We start from the raw sequence: 20,424 nt of genomic DNA, 5'->3' as shown, positions 1-20,424 counted from the left end.
AGTGGTTAAAAGGGAGTAAGACAGGGTTGTAGCCTATCTCCAATCTTATTCCATCTGACACTGAGCAAACAGAAAAGGAAACCAAAGAAAAATTCAGAAAAGGAATGAAAGTACAGGGAGAAAAAATTAACACTTTGAGGTTTGCTTGTGACATTGTAATTCTCTCAGAGACAGCAAAAGACTTAAAGGAGCAGTTGAATGGAAAGGACACAGTCTTGAAAGGAGGATATAAGATGAGCATCAACGAAAGGAAAATAAGGATAATTGAATGTAATCAAACCTGGTGATACTGAGGGAATTAAATTAGGAAATGAGACTCTGAAATTAGTGTATGAGTTTTGCTATTTGGGCAGCAAAATAACTGATGATAACCAAAGTAGATAGGATATAAAACGTAGACTGGCAATGACAAGGAAAGTGTTTCTGCAGAAGAGAAATTTGTTAATCCTGAATATGGTTTGTAAGAAAATCTTTTCTTAAAATATTTGTATGGAGTGTAGCCATGTACGGTAGTGAAACATGGACAGCGAACAGTTTAGGTATAGGCAAGAAGAGAATAATAGCTTTTGAAATTTGGTGTTACAGTAGAATGCTGAGGATGAAGTGGGCACATTATGTAACAACTAATAAGGTACTGAACCAGGTTAGAGAGAAAAGAAATTTGTGGCACAATCTTACTAGAAGAAGTGATCAGTTGATAGGACACATTCTGAGACACCAACAGATCATCAATTTAGTATTGGATGGAAGTAAAAAAGCTCATAGGCTCATAGGGAGACCAAGAGATGAATTCAGCAAGCAGATTCAGAAGGATGTGAGTAGCAGTAGCTATTCAGAGATGAAGAAGCTTGCACTTGACAGAGTAGCATCGAGAGCCTTCAGACTGAAGACCACCACCGCAAGAACAACAACTAATTCATGACCCTGGCAATATCCATTAAAATGCCGCCAAGCATAACTGACACTACTGTCCAGAAGTATTTCTGAAACTAATCTCAACCTGGTATCACTGGGAACTTAATCAAAATATATTCAGAATATAACTTAGGTAGACTTATACACCTTAAGGAAATAAACACTGAAGCTACAGTTATTTTGTAAGATTCACATATGAGAGCACACAAGCTTCTGCTAAACTTTTAAGCAAAGGGGTAATAGGAAATGACATTGATAAGCATTTCACCACTATTAACTCAAAAAATATGTAAAGCAATCACAAACCAAAAGGTTAGTTTGAACACTACATCCAGAGATGTACTGCCAAGATTGGCAGATAAACAAATAAGAAAAATTATAATTTAGCAGTCTGCTGATAAAGAGACCATTACCTACAGCGGCATAAGGAAAACAGCTTCTGCACATAGTATACAACTGTCTGTACCTACTATACATGTTGTATGTGGAAACATCCATTCAGGAACAGGAAGTGGTTCACATTGGGGAAACAAGTATTTATGATTACTGTATAGGGAGAAAAAGCAACATGAATCACAGAAAAACCACTACAAATGCCTCAGCACCTTAACCTTTAAATCTTTATACATATTACTCTCCTTTTTAATTTATGAAAGATAGTCCACAGTGGAAAACCAATGTGAGTGTCCACTTTCCCCCCTCGCCAGATGACAGCTTGTATAGACACATGTAGCGTTCACGCAAAAAAGGAGTAAAAATTATGTGGGTAAAAGCAGCGTGTGCACTAATTGTAGGGGTCAAATCAGAAAGTCAAATGATCGTAAGAGTAGTCTTCAACTAACAATTAATATCCTAATGAGTGAGCCATTATGAAAATCGTGTATACTTTCACTTGACAGCCAAGCTGTTCCTAATATGAATACAAAAAAAACTAGTGTCTAAGAAGTGTTGTGAACTATTATCACTATGAAAATTGTGTACATTTACAGATGATAGTCAAACTCTTCCAAATTGGTGGACCGCAATTACTACTGAAATGACCGTTAGTGATAAATATGAAAGCATGAAGTGCAATGGCAATGATGTTCGTTAACAATGCAGTGGTGGAGCAAACAAAACAACGAGACACAGTAACAGCAGAACCAAGAATCAGTTGGAAAAAAAAAATTACAACATTCTTTTCTTAACAGACAACTATGGCAGAAACCTAGTAAGTAATTTAGAAGACAATAACAAAGACTTCCAAGCAAAAGGAGTAGTAAAATCAGGTGCAAGTATGAAAAATTTTACCGATGTTAACCTGCATGAAAAAATAAAACATGAAAATAAACATGTCGTGTGCATAGCTGGTGCCAATGACATCGCAAGGAATGAGGCACAAAATTGCTTAGCAAGCTTGGAAAAGTTCTTAGAAGCTAATAAAACTCAAAACACAATGGTTACAATGCTACCTCACAAGCATGACTTAATATATAATTTGCATATTGACATGGAGATACGAAAAACAAATATCAAAATCAAACAGATGGGTGCTTCGTTTGGAGAATATAGAACAAAAGATATAGGTAAAATGGACAAATGTCTACACACCAAAGACAGGATGCCAGAAACTTTCACATGAGAAAATAAACAAAATTATTGCAGAGAAAGAGGACTTACACAAAATCATCGATCATAAAGATGATAGGGATGCTTTTTTAGAGTAAAACATAGCAATTTAATCATTATGTACTGGAATGTTCAGAATACAATGAATAAACAGAGCACTAGGACAAGTACCTAAATGAATCAAAACCACTTTTCTTCATAACGAGTGAATTAGGTTGCAAGGAAGAAGGAGCATATGGATACAGGCTAAGAAATTACAAACTCAAAAACTTGTACTGATGAAGGACACAAAGGTGGAGGGGTAGGCATTGACAGCAGAAATGATATAGAATGTGAAAAAGTCAAATGTACTGATGATTTGAGTAAAGAAATGGTACTTGATATTGCAGCAATAAATTTAAAATGAGGGAACAGCAGTCCGATAATAGCAGCTCTGTCTAGGTCACCTGGAAGCAGTATTGAAGAATTTTTCAATTGTCTGGAGGACCTGCTGGAGAAGACATCAGCGTATAAAAAATATGCTATTTATTGGACACATCAACATAGACTCTTTAAATAATAGCAATAATTACCTGCCTTATATTGACTTACTTCAGTGTTATAACTATTATCACATAAACTCAGAACCTACAAGAATTACTGTAGAAACACATAAATGCACTGACTACATTCTCACAAACATAACAAAGGAGAACATAAACATAACCACCATAGGAAATGACATATCTGATATATCTGATCTTACTATGGAAATTGGTGTTGGGAATGTAGATGTAACTAAAAGTGATATGTTTATGTAGAAAAGAAAATTTAATTGTAATAAACTTAAGAAGGCTTAGGCAATGAAATATAGGAACCAGTTTACAATGCACAAATGTCAATGATACACTGAAAAATTTCTATAAACTATTCAATAAAACTTTAAATGAAACATGCCCTTTAGTAAAACAAGTAAGCAAAGCTATTAATCACAAATCTGAGGATTTCCCTCCAGAAATCATTGAACTGTGAAAGAACATTAAAGACTATTACACACTCTTGGCACCAATGAGACACATGACTGGGCATCCAATTTAAATGTTACAGAAACTAGCTGATCTTTTTTCATCCAAGGTATTACTGAGAGGGATCTCCTAGCAATCATTTCAAAATTTCAAGCTAAAATGTCTTGTGGCAGGGATGACATTTCACCAAGCTGCTAAAGTAATACAGAGAAAAATTAGTGAAGCCTCTGACATAACTAAATAATATCACCCTCTGCCATGGAGAATTCCCTGATCTTTCAAAAATCGCTGAACTCTCACTCATATATAAGAAGGGAATAAAAACTGCCATAAAAGCTATAGGCTAATATCATTAACTTCAGAGCTTGGGAAATTATTAAGAGAAAGTAATATTAAATCAATTTGATGCATCTTCCATCAAACTTAATCTATTTAACAATCTACAACATGGTTTTAGAAAAGGAAGATCTACTGTAACAGCAATAGCAATTTTTATACATGAAATATTAAACAACGGATAATCCAGAATGGAATGAAATAATATTAAGAAAAGGAAAGTTGCCACTCACCATATAGCGGAGATGCTGAGTTGCAGATACAACAGCAAAAAGACTGTCACTGTGTGTCAGTTGCATTTGTGTCTCTGCTATATGGTGAGTGGCAACTTCCCTTTTCTTAACAGTGGAATATTAAACAAGCTAGATGAAGGAGACAAAGTAACAGGCACCTTCCTGAATATGAGTAAAGCTTTGATACTGTTAATCATACAATTCTACTGCACAAATTTGAAGCATATGGGATGAGGGGGGTAGCCTTACAACTACTTACCTCCTATATGAAAGAGAGAAAATAGCTTGTCAAGCAACTTATAAAAGGAATGAACAATTGGTAACAACCAAATCACTCCACAAGGTACTTCAATGTGGTGTCCCTCAAGGAAGTATATTGGAGCCTTTTCTGTTTCTTGTATATGTTAACAATTTAACAGAACCCCAAAACTGCAAATTATTACAACCAGTGGTGACATTAATTGTAATTTTCTGTCATGTTACCTTACTGCAAATAAGCTACTTGTAAATAAAGAGAAAAGAAAGACAGTGACAATGCAATTTATGCTCAGCTATAGTCAGAACATAAATAGAACTGTATTTACACATCCACTGGCCCTTAGCTACACAAACACACACAAATTTTTGTGTATAATTGTTGACAAACACCTGTCATGGAAAGAATACATAGATCATATTTATACGAAATCAGTACAAATGTGTATCTACTGAAAAGGGTCTCAGCTTTCAACGATCATGATAGCTTCAGATATACAGGGTGTTACAAAAAGGTACGGCCAAACTTTCAGGAAACATTCCTCACACACAAAGAAACAAAATATATGTTATGTGGACACGTGTCCGGAAACGCTTACTTTCCATGTTAGAACTCATTTTATTACTTCTCTTCAAATCAAATTAATCATGGAATGGAAACACACAGCAACCGAACGTACCAGCGTGACTTCAAACACTTTGTTACAGGAAATGTTCAAAATGTCCTCCGTTAGCGAGGATACATGCATCCACCCTCCGTCGCATGGAATCCCTGATGCGCTGATGCAGCCCTGGAGAATGGCGTATTGTATCACAGCCGTCCACAATACGAGCACGAAGAGTCTCTACATTTGGTACCGGGGTTGCGTAGACAAGAGCTTTCAAATGCCCCATAAATGAATGTCAAGAGGGTTGAGGTCAGGAGAGCATGGAGGCCATGGAATTGGTCCGTCTCTACCAATCCATCGGTCACCGAATCTGTTGTTGAGAAGCGTACGAACACTTCAACTGAAAAGTGCAGGAGCTCCATCGTGCATGAGCCACATGTTGTGTTGTACTTGTAAAGGCACATGTTCTAGCAGCACAGGTAGAGTATCCCGTATGAAATCATGGCGGTCAATCGAGGAAGTACAGCACATACTGACGAAATTAAAATGAGCTCTAACACGGAAATTAAGCGTTTCCGGACATATGTCCACATAACATCTTTTCTTTATTTGTGTGTGAGGAATGTTTCCTGAAAGTTTGGCCGTACCTTTTTGTAACACCCTGTATATACTTCGGAGTGATACATCTACATCTTCAGTATGGTATTGAGATATGAGGTGGGGCACCAGCTGTCTATACAGACATGCTGTTTAGACCACACAAAATGCAGTAAGAGTGGTAGCTAAGTTAACAAGAGAGAGCCTTCTAAAGAAACCTTCAGAAAATATAAAGAACTAACCACCTACTCTATGTGACATCCTGCAGGTAATAATGTGTAACAGAGTCCATAACATAATGTAACAAACTGTAATGTACATAGGTACAATCACGGTGAATGGAAAATTTTCACAGAATTGTTTGTTTTTGCAACACAAAAATGAATATTTCTGACTTTCACTATTTATATCAATGTGTGCACTTATGTAGGTTAACTGAACATTTGAATATGTGAACTGAAATCTATGACAATGTCTGAAAACTGACTGCTACACAGACAGCAAGCAAACAAATGAACATGGAAGAAGAACCAGTAAAAAGTGTAACTTGTTGAATAGCAGTGCTTGGAAAATGATTTCAGTGCTCAGGTCTGAAGTTCGTAAGTTTTCTTGTCAAAACATACAGAAATTTTCCAAATATGCTCAAAGATTATCAAATGGAAAAAGAATATTAGATTGCTGAAGATTAACTTATAAACTAAATCTGTAAATAATGTTTTATGTAATTATTACTGTACTTTAACAAGCAGAAGCCACTCCAGGCAACTTCTGTAAAATATACTGACAACATTCTGACTAGTACTACTCTATTCATTCTCTTTGACAGTACAGACAAAACCTCTTCTTACACCAACAAACCATATACACATGGCCTCCCAGCCTTTAACAACTATTGCTTCCAAAGCCCTCCTGGAACTCTCCCCAAAAAACTCTTTCATTGTTGCACTAACCAACTTCATTATACCCAAAACTACTTCACCTTAAAAAGGCAGATCTACACACACACACACACACACACACACACACAGAGGAGGGATGTGCATAAAAAGTTCTCAGTTCACTTGCCGCGTCAAATTCTAATACAATTCCAAGCTTTTGATGATACCCTCCATCACCATTGTCAGGGTTTAAAACTGTCTAGAATGAACTGCCTTTTTTTACACCCAACGGATGGCATCTGACTGGCTGGAATACGTCATGAAAGTGTGTACAGAGGTGGCACCCTCTATGTCCATAAATTTTGTTTGCACTATCTAGTGTTGCTTGCAGCACCATCCATCACATCAGGCAGTGAACTGTGAGAAGTATTCCTCTGTGGTTTTTTCTTGTCAAGTGCATGATTACCTGCATTGCTAAGCACATAGCCAGTGTCTCTACTGAATCTTTTTTAGCAAAGTTTAATTGCAATTGTTTCTCTGTTCAAAGAGTCCCAACAGTTTGATGTGTGACTAATCTTCTCATATGTTCGAACAAAATCTGATACTTTTTTAACAGGCTGTGCTCTGCCACCACTAATTTATCCGAATATCTGTATTTAAAGTGATGTTGACGCTCGATGGAATGATTGGCAAGTGTCTGTTGAGACACGGCAAGTGAAATAAAAACATTTTATGCAAAGACTTTATCATCATAAACTTCATAGCCACAGGAAGTATATGGCTATGGGGACCAGGCCGACAGTCTTCTACAAATCTTTTCATGGATCATGTGGAATAGGCTATTTATTTATTTAACCTGATCAGATTAGGGCAATCAGGCCCTCTCTTAGATCAGACCAGTGTTCCACACATGCAGCATTTTACACATCATAGTTACACAACGACAGTAGTTTGAATAAGAAAAATAGGTTTATCAAGTGACAATATGAATAAAGAGTAATGACTAAGACCTAATAAAGTAACTAACTACAGGCAGTATTTTTACAACAGCTGCTATACATAAAAATTATGATAAAAGCAATAACAACAACAGTAAAAGAAAAATGAAATAGTAATGGTAAATGAAGTGTTGGCAGAAGTGCCAACACCGTGTTGCTAGAGGAGGCCGAAATGCACGCGTTTAATTACACGCAGACTGGCGGGAGGTCTGGAACAGGTCAGAGAAATAAGACTAGCAAAACAGGAGGTAACGGGTAGAATACTTAACTTTAATCCACAATCGGTGTACATCTCTCTTGACTGTACATAATTTCCATTTCACTATACACTGGTAATGGCGCCTTGCTAGGTCGTAGCAAATGACGTAGCTGAAGGCTATGCTAACTATCGTCTCGGCAAATGAGAGCGTATTTGTCAGTGAACCATTGCTATGAACGTTGGCTGTACAACTGGGGCGAGTGCTAGTAAGTCTCTCTAGACCTGCCGTGTGGCGGCGCTCGGTCTGCAATCACTGACAGTGGCGACACGCGGGTCCGGCGTATACTAATGGACCGCAGCCGATTTAAAGGTTACCACCTAGCAAGTGTGGTGTCTGGCGGTGACACCACAGCAAACACGAGAAAAATTGGCATTAGTAATGAAGATTTGTGCAGATGTACATTAATATATTGGTGTATAAAGTAGATGTTTACTGGTATAGCAAATTTTGGCGAAGGGAGATTTAAGGAGGCCGCATCAGTTAAGAAAAAACTGGGAACTGAGCAAGATGTAGTAGGAAAGAAGGAAGTAATGGGGTAAGTGCATTCATGTACAGAGGAAGGCATTACTGTTACTTAAATAGATATGTCAGTAACTGTTTTTGAAGCCAGACATTCTTTTAATTTCTCTAATATAACGAGGGGGGTTATTCCAGAGTCAGGTTCCTGCTACTGTTAAGTATTTCGAGAAGGTGGCTGAGCGATGTAGTGGAACAGAGAGGATTTTATTGTGATGGGGATGTGTGTTTCTGTCATGTTGTTCAGACACGTCAGACACGAGCATTAAGGACGAGGAGAGATATGAGGGACAGTGTACATTTATAAGGCAGTAAATCAGACAGCGCGTACGGAAATCTCTGCGTTTGTCTGCACGTAGCCAGGACAGTTGTGCATCTGCTGGTGAAATGCGATCAAAAAGTCGAACGTCACAGATACATCGAATGCAGGCATTCATGACCAGTTCCAGACATCACGAAGTTTCCTGAGAGACCTTGTAGGATAATATCGCTGTAGTGAATGATTGGGAGTATAAGCGTTCATACCAATTTCTTTTTCAGATCAAAAGGGAAGAGTTTTTTTTAATATTTTTGTATGGCATGAAGCAATGCCAATGCTTTTTTGCACACTGCAGTTACGTGCTCTGTCCAATTTAGATTTTCGTCTATTATTACTCCCAAGCTCTTTGCTGAGGGCTACTCCTCAACTTCCACACTGTGTCCTCTGGCTTGGTTCAGGTGCAGCAGCAGTGTCTCTGATGTCTCTGTGGTATGGATTCACAGTGAAGAACCGTTCCGGGTTTTGAAACAGTAACTACTGCCTACAACTGTACTTGTCTTTTCCTTCTTCAAACTCAAAGTCACCTTCCCAGGTATTGATGTCCATCTCACTGAAGCTATAGTCCAAAACTTAGCCTGTGTTCATGGATGTGGATGAACAGCTGGTGACATCACAGTATGGAATTCCACGTTCCAATACACTGAGAAGTGTGGAAGGAAGAATCCACCATATCTGATTTTTGTCTCATGGAGAGGAAAAATGGTCAATGAGATGCAGTGTTGGTTTTACATCACAAACAGAACTGAGGAGACACCACACTGTATTAAGTTGTAGAAGTTGAACTCATATGTCATCAATTTTTATATTGTAGTGTATGTTGTATGAACATAAATAAGCCATTTCAAAGCACCATACTGAGGACTTGTTATAATAAAATCATATGAAATTATGTATTGGTAGCTAAAGGCTTCTCGTACTTGATGCTTCTCATGTTGTAAGTTGGATACTATGAAAGTACACTGTGTCAGCACTACAGCACAATGATGATTAATGAAAGTGTGCCTTTTTAGTACAATTTGTCATAGTTAAATATCAAATAATGACATCTGTAGTTACAGCCTTTAGACATTTTAAACCATAAAACTTAGGCATTGCTCTCATGTTGAAGTCAAAGCATAGTCGATAGCATAGTTACTATAGAGAGGACGGTAGCAAGTTCAAGTCTAGGTAGTACATCCAAATATTTTTTTTTTCTACCCTTTATTTCCTAAAAGATTCTGGGATTTCCTTATTAATTTATTAGCAGTATTATATGCAATAGTTGATGTCATTTTTATACATAATGTATTTCTGCAATTCTTGTAGCTTGGACCAATGGCTTGAAAGTTTCTCTGGTGGCCAGAAATATTTATGTGACTGGCAGTCTGTCAGAATGTAAATACGAAACACACACTGGAATTTTCTGCTACTATGAAACTTTGTGTAAAAGACATATACCCAGCTCTTGTTTTAATGGACTGCCATATGTTTGTATCTTGTGGCAAGTACGTTTTTCATTAACAGTGTCTAGCTTGCAAAAAACCTCTTTCATTTTAATGAATTGAATGAAATTACAAGAGGAATCTCAATCCTTAAACCAATGTGATGAAATACTTTGCTTCAGAATTACGCTAGTGAACGCAACATTAAGAATATGGCTATTATGAATGTGCAAGCTGATATTAGACATTATACTTTAATTATATTCAATTTAACATCAAAAATGTGATGGAAAACTAACTGAGTTAATGACTAACTTCTACTAGCATGTATCTTAGATTGTTGGGCACTGTATGTAGCGTAACCTCTATCAACAATTTGCTGTTCAAGCCATCGATGAGTCCAGAACCTCCTTTTGCATTTTCTCCACTGTTAATTTGACTATTGCTAACAGAGTTAATGCAACTATTTAAAGCATGCCCATTTTCATAAGGAAGCTGTGTGATTAGTTTGGTGGATGCAGCTGACACCTGCCGGTGGAATGTGCTGCAGTCACAAATTACGACGAAGAGCACATTTTGTGAGATGTAGCAAGTCATTTCAGAGCGTCTAACAACCATGGCAGACACCACATTTGGCATGCACTGTGATGAGAAACATGTCCCATGTGACGAATGCTTTATCATCTATGGTAAACGGATCTGCTCCAACATTAAGTCCCTCAAAACTTACACCAATGACCTCTCCAAAATTTATCATTCAATGTTGGCTTCTATCACCCTCTGAACCATTCTTGCCAAAAGATATAACATTCACATACTACTAACCCTGCCCTAAAGTTTCTAAGCCTGCAGTCATCTGTGCTGTACACTCTATCCCCCAGCACCCATGAAAAGAGAGAGAAACACTGAAATGATGATGGTTTTGGACTTCTGTCTATGTACAACTGTGAGGAAAAATTAGCTTCCAGTTCTGAATTACCTTGAATATTTATCTTGCCACATTAGAAGTTCCTCGGTAAGAGCGGCATACTCTCCATTTGGAAACTTTTCTGCCTCAGCTAAAAAGTTTGTTTCCATGGTAACTATATGATGCTCTCGTTCTAGAAGGCGTTGTTTTAAATTTTCAATTTCAACATGAAGATGTAGATTAGACTGATCAGCACAGCTTTTACAGCTCCATCCACATTCCTGAAAAAATAAATATGACATAATTATATTAAGTGCAGAGACTTAACAGAGCAATACAGACAACTGGGAGATTCCAGAATGAGATTTTCACTCTGCAGCGGAGTGTGTGCTGATATGAAACTTCCTGGCAGATTAAAACTGTGTCCCAACCGAGACTCGAACTCGGGACCTTTGCCTTTCGTTGGCAAGTGCTCTACCAACTGAGCTACCCAAGCACGGCTCACGATCCATCCTCACAGCTTTAATCCCACCAGTACCTCATCTCCTACCTTCCAAACTTCACAGAAGCTCTTCTGCGGAACTTACAGAACTAGCACTCCTGGAAGAAAGGATATTGCGGAGACATGGTTTAGCCACAGCTTCCAGAATGAGATTTTTACTCTGAAGCAGAGTGTACACTGATATGAAACATCCACACAGATTAAAAATGTGTGCCGGGCCGAGATTGAACTCATTCTGGAAACATCCCCCAGAGTGTGGCTAAGCCATGTCTCTGCAATATCCTTTCCTCCAGGAGTGCTAGTTCTGCAAGTTCTGCAGAAGAGCTTCTATGAAGTTTGGAAGGTAGGAGACGAGGTACTGGTGGAATTAAAGCTGTGAGGACGGGTCATGAGTCATGCTTGGGTACATCAATTGGTAGAGCACTTGCCTGCGAAAGGCAAGAGGTTGAGTCTTGGTCCAGCACACAGCTTTAATCTGCCAGAAAGTTTCAACTGAGAGACGCCTGTTGCTACAAGATTTAGAAATTATGTACATATCTGCATACCAAAATCGCTGAAGAAACTTTAGTGTTGGCAGATTAGAAGCTGGTGAAGAACAATGAACTTACACTGGCTATATTTTACACTGTGATTATACTTTGAAATGAAACCCAACAATTTTAATTATTGTCACAAAATACAAGCAAAATACAAAATTTCACAGCCCATAAATTATCAGAAGTATAGAACAGAATCAACTATTATTTGTTTAATCCACAGACTGATGGATACAATTCAGAAAATAGTTTTGCCTCATACAAATCAGCATAATTAAAAATTTGGGACATACTTCCCAAACTGATCCTTACCTGAGCTATCACATTGTAGATACTCTTGGGTAATGTGTTGCTATCTCTTACAAGGTTTTCCACAAAAGTTAATCAGAAAGGACATTAAACAACCATGTAAAAAAACATTGGTTGCTAGAGGGATTAACGTCTCTTGTGAATGAAAAAGATAAATATATCTGGTGGTAAGACAAAGTAGAGGACCTGCAGTACTTGCATACACCAAAAACTACTCAATATCACTAAGAAAAGTTATTAAAAACTCAAGGAACATGCACATTATGTCAGAAATCAGTAATCCTGACAACACATTTAAAGCTATATGGGATGTAGTTAAATGAGAGACAGGACAACCACACACAGAACAGGATAACATCACTGTTGAACTGAATGAAATGGCAACAAATGATGAGTCACAGGTAGCAAACATATTTAATATGGATTTCTTAAATAGTCAAAAGTTGAGGGACACACAGTTAACAGAAAAATCACAGCAGTATGTTGTGGGGGGGGGGGGGGGGGGGGGGGAAACAACTCATAGAATTCCATCCTTATGAAAGTATGAAAATTATACATTCCCTCAAAAATAAAAGCTCATCTGAATCTGATGATGTTTCCAATAGAGTACTAAAGATTTGTTCTCATTTCATAAGCCCTGTGTTAGCTAAAATACATAAAAGCATCACTAACGTAAGACATTTTTCCAGAGAGACAAAGGTGATAAAGAGATATGTCAATAACTATCCACCTGTTTAACTGCTGATGTCATTTTCTAAAATTTTTAAGGCGGCGAAGTATTCTAAAATAGTACCTCACCAGAGCAACAATAATATTCTCAGCAAATAACAGTATGGATTTCAGAAGAGTTGTTTTGCTGAGAATGCCCTTTACACTTTCACTCACCAAATTTTACAAGTATTAAATAATAAAATAGTGCGACTGGTATTTTCTGCAACCTAAGGCATTTGACTCTGCAAATCACAGTATTCTCCAAAATAAACTGAAGTTTTATAGGATTGATGGTGTAGCAAACCAATGGACAATGTCATATCTAACCGAAAAAATGTAGAAAGTTGTACTTAGTAATTCAACCAATTTATTCTAGGACATAATTCCAACTAGGGAGAAATCACGTATGGGGTTCCCCAAGGTTCAAATCTCAGATCCACTATTGTTCCTCACATATGTAATGATCTTTCTTATAATACATGACAAGCAGAATTAATCTCTTTGCAGATGAAACTAGTATTGTAATCAATACGAGAACACATACAAAAACAAAAGGAATAGTCAACAATGTTCTTAAAAGTATCATTGACTGGTTTTCTGTGAATGGTCTCACCCTCAATTTGAAAAATACACAACAAATTCAGTTCTGCACATCTAGGGGTGAATTGTAACACATTGTGACAAAATAATAAATAAAGTGGAAACCTGAAAACTGGAAAAAGCACATTTTGGAACTGCTAAAACAACTTAGTTTAGCCACATTTGCAATTAGATTCACTGCAAATCTTGGGGAGAGAATCAGTTAAGTTGAAATATTTCCTTTTAATAATGTCATATGAAATAATGTCTGGGCAACTCCATCTTTAAAAACAAAAGTCTTCATTGCAGAAAAATGTGTTTAGGAGTAATATGTGGTGCACACCCATGATCATCTTGTAAACATGGGTTTAAGGAACTGGACATTTTGACTATGGCTTCACAGTATATTCCCTCATGAAGTTTGTCGTAATTAATACTCTGCAGTTCAAACAGAACAGTGAGGTACAGAATTACAATACCAGAAGGAAAAATGACATTCACTACTCCGCATAAAGACAACCTTAAGCCCAAAAGGGGTGCACAATGCTGCAACAAAAATTTGGTAACTTAACCATGAACTGTGTGACAGACAGCAAAGTAAAAGTTGGAAACAAACTAAAAAAGTTTCTCCTTGACAACTCCTATTCTGTAGAATAATTTCTATTACTGTAATGTGTAAAAAACAGTGGGTAGGAATTACTAACTATGTCCGTAGATAAAAAAAATATGTATCTGTAAATATTCAGCGTGTAGCCATATTTCAAAATTAAGTTGTGGTGTGTATGTAAAATAACTTGTTCTAGATCATGATTTATCGTGCAAAATATCCATGGAACATGAAACTAGCTAACAATTCCGAGATAAATGCTTTACATAGTTAGGTGAGTGCAAAAATAATAAGTAATTAAAGAGACAAATGACAACAAGACAGTAATAAAGTAGTAAACAGCATGACATACATGTATGACCATAACATAAGGTCTGTAGTTTATTTATAGTTCATTCTCATAAGAAATGTAGGTCATTTGTCACACACTCCAGGAATTCTTTCTGAGAGTGAAATCATTTACTTTTTATCCATTTCACGATACTACCTTTAAATTTATTTGGACACTGTGCTGGCATTCTCGTGTATACTTCAGCTAAGTACTGCAGTGCAACTGATAGCTTTCTTTTGCTATTTAAACACTAATTAGAGCCCACAGAATTATCCAATAACCACATATTAGTATTCCATAACTCATGTGGGAGTAGACACTGCACTTCAGCATTTCCCTGTGTGGATTCCCCAGCTGAGCTTTTGGTCTATGCAAAATCCTAAATTTTGCTTTTTATTATGACGAAGCATTCAGACTGTACGCAATGTCTTCAGTTTTAGCATCATTTTTCTGGAGTAAATTTGCCTCAAACCAGTCAGTACATCTCTCCACCGTTACCACCATGCTGTGTTGCACATTTTCAAAGTTAGTTTCACAAGTGATGAGTGTTATGTTATCTGCGTATCAGACTGCATCATATGTCACAACTTTGGGTAAAACATTTGTCTAAACAAGGGGAAGGAAATGTCCAAAAACAAATCTCTGAGGTGCAATGGAAGACATTTTGACTTCTTCTGATTATTTATCTTCACTAATTCTTTTTTATTGTTAAGTAGACTGCATTAGGACAGAACATTGTCTTTCCCTCTCTAGAGGAGTGTTGTTTTTTAACGATATCATGGGAGGTCATTCCATATTCTTTCCTTAGGTGCAAAAGTGTTGCACAGATATCTCTATCTTCAAAACAACTACATATCTTTGTTACCACACTCTCAACTACTTTGGTGGAGAAAGGCTGGAACTGCTTTGGTGGAGAAAGGCTGGATCTGCATTCATATTGTGAGAAGAAGCTAAGTGTATTTGATTCAGAACATTGTCTCATCTGTATGGGCTATAAACAGCTATACAATGGTGACACATTACCAAAGAAATGAAGAAGATGGCTTCTGCGGATGATAGAGGACTTACGATCCTGAATTGCAAAGCATGTAGAATCAAGGGTGGTTTAAGGCTCTAGCAACACAAGCTGCCACTTGGGGCACCAAGCTGAGAGGGGGTGCCAGCTGAAGACTTGAAATGAAAGAACAAAAACATGTAATAAGATTAACTTTTGGGGTAAATTCAAGAACCTATGTAGAAACCTGTCCAACGAACTGGGTATTCCAACCACTGCTTCTCAGTATATTCATTCCTTAATTAAATTTGTTGAAAATAATCTCTCTCTTTCCAACCAATGTGTCACTACTAAGTATCAATATTAGGAATAAGAACACTCTACATAAAGACCTAAAATCACTTACCTTAGTCAAAAAGAGGTGCAATATTCAGGAACACACATTTTCAATAAACTGCCATGCAACCATTAAAAGCTTGCTTTCAGATAAAGCACAGTTTAAACAGAGTTTGAAAATTTTTTTGATAGGTGACTACTACTACTCTATAGGTGAATATCTTAACAGGGAATGCTAGACCAACTTAAGTAAAAATGTCTGTTAGATTTCAGTGTTGACAGTATTTTGTCACAACATTCACGATTACACATTTTGTGTATATGATAAAATTTATTCAGACAGTGTATTAATTCTGTAAATATTAACAGTTACAGTTTACTGTAATGTATTCACATATCTTGATACACCCTGACAAGTGATCAGGGAAGCGAGTATTATATTCAAATGTTCTATGTTTTTTACGTCATATATTCTGACTGGGTGATCAGGGAAGTGAGTATTATATTCAAATGTTCTATGTTTTTTACGTCATATATTCTGACTGGGTCCACACCAACAAGAATCATCTCATTTTCGGTCTAAGAAACAAAAACTGAATATAATATAATCTGCCATAATAAGGAATTTTGAAGTTTTGTGTGAAATGGGATCTACATGCCAAGCCCAATACCACATAAAAGGCTCAAACTGCCATGAATGAAAATGTAGTAACACATGCAATCAACACATGGCATATGGATTAACAGCCACTACTGTTAACATACTAAAGCCTTATGATCCGCATGCTTATTCCTCAGTCTTAGATAAAATGGTGGAGGCAGCAGATGTTTGTAATAGTTTGAGTGGAAAGGAATGACGACTTACAAGAGAAGGTACTGTGGAAGCAATGAGGAAAAAGCTGCAAAGTGGAAGGAATGAATACATTAGTTCAAGTAATAAAAGTATTGCTGTGAAAGCATTTCCAGTACAAGACGTAAGTATCATTACTGATCACAAAACTACACCACAGTTGGACAGAATGTTTATTCTTAAGATACCAAATGTATAGTTACAGAAGATGTAAAGGACAAACATACAGAAAATAAAGCCATTTATCATCAGTAATATGAATACATCTGTCTTCTTAGATTTCAAGAAAGCAGCAGACTGTGATACAGAAACAGTGAATCTACACGCATCCAAAGAGAAGTGGTTACGGCTAGACAAGCATAAGCCTCAAGGAATTACAACAAGGAGAATTTTAATTTTGCAGGCTTTATACATCTTTATGTTTGCATTTTCAGCTGTTCTGAATATTAAGTTTACTGTTGACAGTCAACAAGGTTATTAGTGTTTTCGAGTGCTCAGTGAATTCTGACTTTCAAAAAAGATGGATCAAAGAATTTGCATTGAATTTTGCTTCAAAAATGGGAAACAGTGCAGCATTGCATTTGAAATGTTGACTGTGGTTTTTGCAAATCTACTATGAGTAATACAAGAGTTTACAAATGGTATAAACATTGAAAGAGGATCGAGAAGACTTTGAAGACAACAACCACCCTTGACACCCTAACATATCAACTACTGATGACTATTTGGAAGAAGTTAAGAAAGTGGTTCTGGAAAATCACCGCATCACCACCAGAGAATTTGCTTATGATGTTGACATAGTCTCTGGTTTATGTCAAGCAATTTTTTTGGATGTTTTGGGCATGAAACTCGTAGCAGCGAAGTTTATTCCAAGACTGTTGAATTTTGATCAAAAATTGACTCCACATAGACATTGCTCAAGAATTGCTGAATGAAGTCAACAATGATCCAGAAGGAAGGTTATAACAGGTAACAAAACATGGTTATACGAGTATGATGTAGAAACAAAGGCGCAATTGTCCCAATGGAAACTGACTGACGGGCCACAAAAAAAGAAAATTCGATAAGTTCAACCACATGTGAAGGTTCTTCTCACTGTTTCCTTTGATTACAATGGGTTAGCGTATCATGAACTCCTCCCTCATGGTCGTACAGCCAATAAGGAATACTACCTAGAAGTTAAGTGCTGTTTATGTGAATCAATCCAGAAAAAAAAAGGACCAGAATTGTGCCAAAACTATTCGTGGAAATTTCATCACGACAATGCTCCCACTCACACCTCTACCTCTACCGCTATCTCCATACCCTGCAAACCAACACAAAGTGCGTGGCACAGGGTATGTTCCACTGTACCTGTTATAAGGATTCCTTCCCGTTCCATTCATGTATGGAGTGTGGGAAGAATGCTTGCAGTAATTATTCTAATCTTGTTCACGAGGTCCCTATGTGAGTGATACGTAAGAGGTTGTGGAATATTCCTAGACTCATAGTTTTAATGTCAATTCTTGAAACTTTGTTAGTAGATATTCTCGGGATAGTTACGTCTATCTTCAAGAGTATGCCAGATCATTTTCTTCAGCATCACTGTGACTCTCTCCTATAGGTCAACCAAACATGTGGCCATTCCTGCTACCCTTCTCTGTATACATTCAATAATATCATCTGTTAGTTCTATCTGGTACGAGTGCAATATTCTAGTGGTTCAAAAAGAGGTCCAATGTTCAGGAATATACATTTTCAATAAATTGCCATCAACCGTTAAAAACTTAGTTTCAGATAAATCACAGTTTAAACATAGTCTAAAAGTCTTTTTGGTAGGCCAAATCCTCCTCCTCCATAGATTAATATCTTAATGGGGTGTTAGACCAGCTTAAGTAAAGATGTCTGTTAGATTTCAGTTTTGGCAGACTTGGTCACAACACACAAAATTAGGTATTTTGTGTATAATAAATTTATTAAAGCATACGTTTGATTCTGACGCTGTAATAATTCTGTAAATATTAATTCTGTAAATATTGACAGTTCCAGTTTACTGTAATGTATTCAGCTATTTTGACAATCTCCCGACAAATGATCTGGGTAGTGAGTATTATATTCAAATGCTTTATGTTTCTTATGTTATACTTTTGACTTGTTCCACACCCACAAGAATCTTCTCAGTTTTGAGTCTATGGAACAAAAACTGAATCTAATCTAATCTAACTGGTCGCATGAGTGATTTTCAAGCAATCTCCTGTGCAGACTAATTGCACTTCCCCAGTGTTCTACCAATATACCTGCTTTACCCACAACTGATTTCATCCGATCATTCCATTTCATATTCCTACAAAGTATTAATCTAGGTATTTATATGACTTGGTGGATTCCAACTGTGGCTCACTGATATTATAGTCATAGGCTACTATGTTTTTTTTCTTTTCTTTTCTGAAGTGCAACATTTTACATTTCTGAACACCTAAAGCAAGTTGTCAATCTATGCACCACTTTGAAATCTTATCAAGATTTGACTGAATTGTTGTGCAGCTTCTTTCAGACAGTACTTGATTACAGATAAATGTTTACCTACAAAAAGTCTGAGGTTACTATTAATATTGTTTGCAAGATCATTGATAACAACAAAGACTGCAAGGGGCACACCCGAAGTTACTTCTACATCTCATGATAACTCTCCACCCACGATAACATGCTACGTCCTCCTTACCAAATAGTCCTCAAGCCAGTCAAAAATTTCACTTGATAACCATATCATCACTTTTTGGAAATCAAGAAATACTGCATCTATGTGACTGCCTTTTTCTAATGCTTTCAGTACGTCAAGTGAAAAAATGCACATTAGGTTTCACATGATCAGTGTTTTCAAAATCCATGCTGGTTGGCATGGAACTTGCTTTTTAGGGTGCAAAAACAACTAAGGTCATACGTACTCATGTGAGAACCTCAGAACACTAGGACAAAAAAAGGAGTTAAAAAATACTACACATTAAGCCTGATCACTGGAAGAAAAGAGCTAAGAATAACGACTTGGAGAAAGGTCTACAAAATACGCCATATAGGCAGCGGAGGTCCCGAACTAAAGAGTAAATGTCCTTTGCCATGTTGTCGTGACAGATAAAAAGTAAAACGCAGTTGACAGCCCGCACATTGTTCACTAAAACAGCCAATAACTCAGACAGCAAACATACATTAGAACATAAGTGGCTAAAAAAAGGCATTTGGTCCGGAAATGGCAAACCATCAAACAATGGTGACAATGAGCACGAAGTGGTGGGGGAACATCACTTAACACATGGCAATGGCTAAAACGACAGTGCTTGATACACAACCTAGTTAAAATAATCTCCTCACAGTGAGAGGCCCCACGAGTAAGTCGGCCAAGCAGCTGGGAGAGGTTTAATTCCATGGAGCTTGTTCCCATGAAGAGGACACCAGTGGTGATGCCAAAGTGACACCACCTGCTGACTAATGGCAACAGAGAGATCATTGGAAGGAATAGAAGAACTAGCAGGCCAAGGTAAGAGGACTGCAGTCTTGGCAGCAGCATCAGCAACCTTGTTTCACATCAGACCAATGTGACCTGGGACCTATATAAACGTTACAGTGGCTCCCTCAAGAGTGAGCAAGTGGAAGCATTCTTGTACTTGCTGCACTAAGGAATGGGCTGTTTACAGCATACAGAGGCTCTGAAGTGCACTGAGAGAATTGGAGCAGATAACACAATTGAAAAGCCTGTGTCGACGGATGTACTGTGTGGCCTGATAAAGGGCAAATAGGTCTGCAGTAAATACTGAGCTGTTTTCTGGAAGCCAATACCACA

The 20,424-nt window shown here is 37.2% G+C and overlaps 1 protein-coding gene across 2 annotated transcripts in view; it reads right to left on the bottom strand.

The window, feature by feature from the left end:
* LOC124615982 overlaps window positions 1-20,424 on the bottom strand; it is a 123,083-nt gene that overhangs the window by 91,629 nt on the left and 11,030 nt on the right. For both annotated transcript variants that reach the window (XM_047144188.1, XM_047144186.1), the window contains exon 3: window positions 10,928-11,136. In XM_047144188.1, the coding sequence (XP_047000144.1) occupies window positions 10,928-11,136 (209 nt within the window). The remainder of the gene's footprint in view (window positions 1-10,927; window positions 11,137-20,424) is intronic.

This window comes from Schistocerca americana, chromosome 5, assembly GCF_021461395.2.
Source record: "Schistocerca americana isolate TAMUIC-IGC-003095 chromosome 5, iqSchAmer2.1, whole genome shotgun sequence".
NCBI classification, from domain to species: domain Eukaryota; kingdom Metazoa; phylum Arthropoda; class Insecta; order Orthoptera; family Acrididae; genus Schistocerca; species Schistocerca americana.
This window is presented reverse-complemented; position numbering and strand designations above follow the sequence as displayed.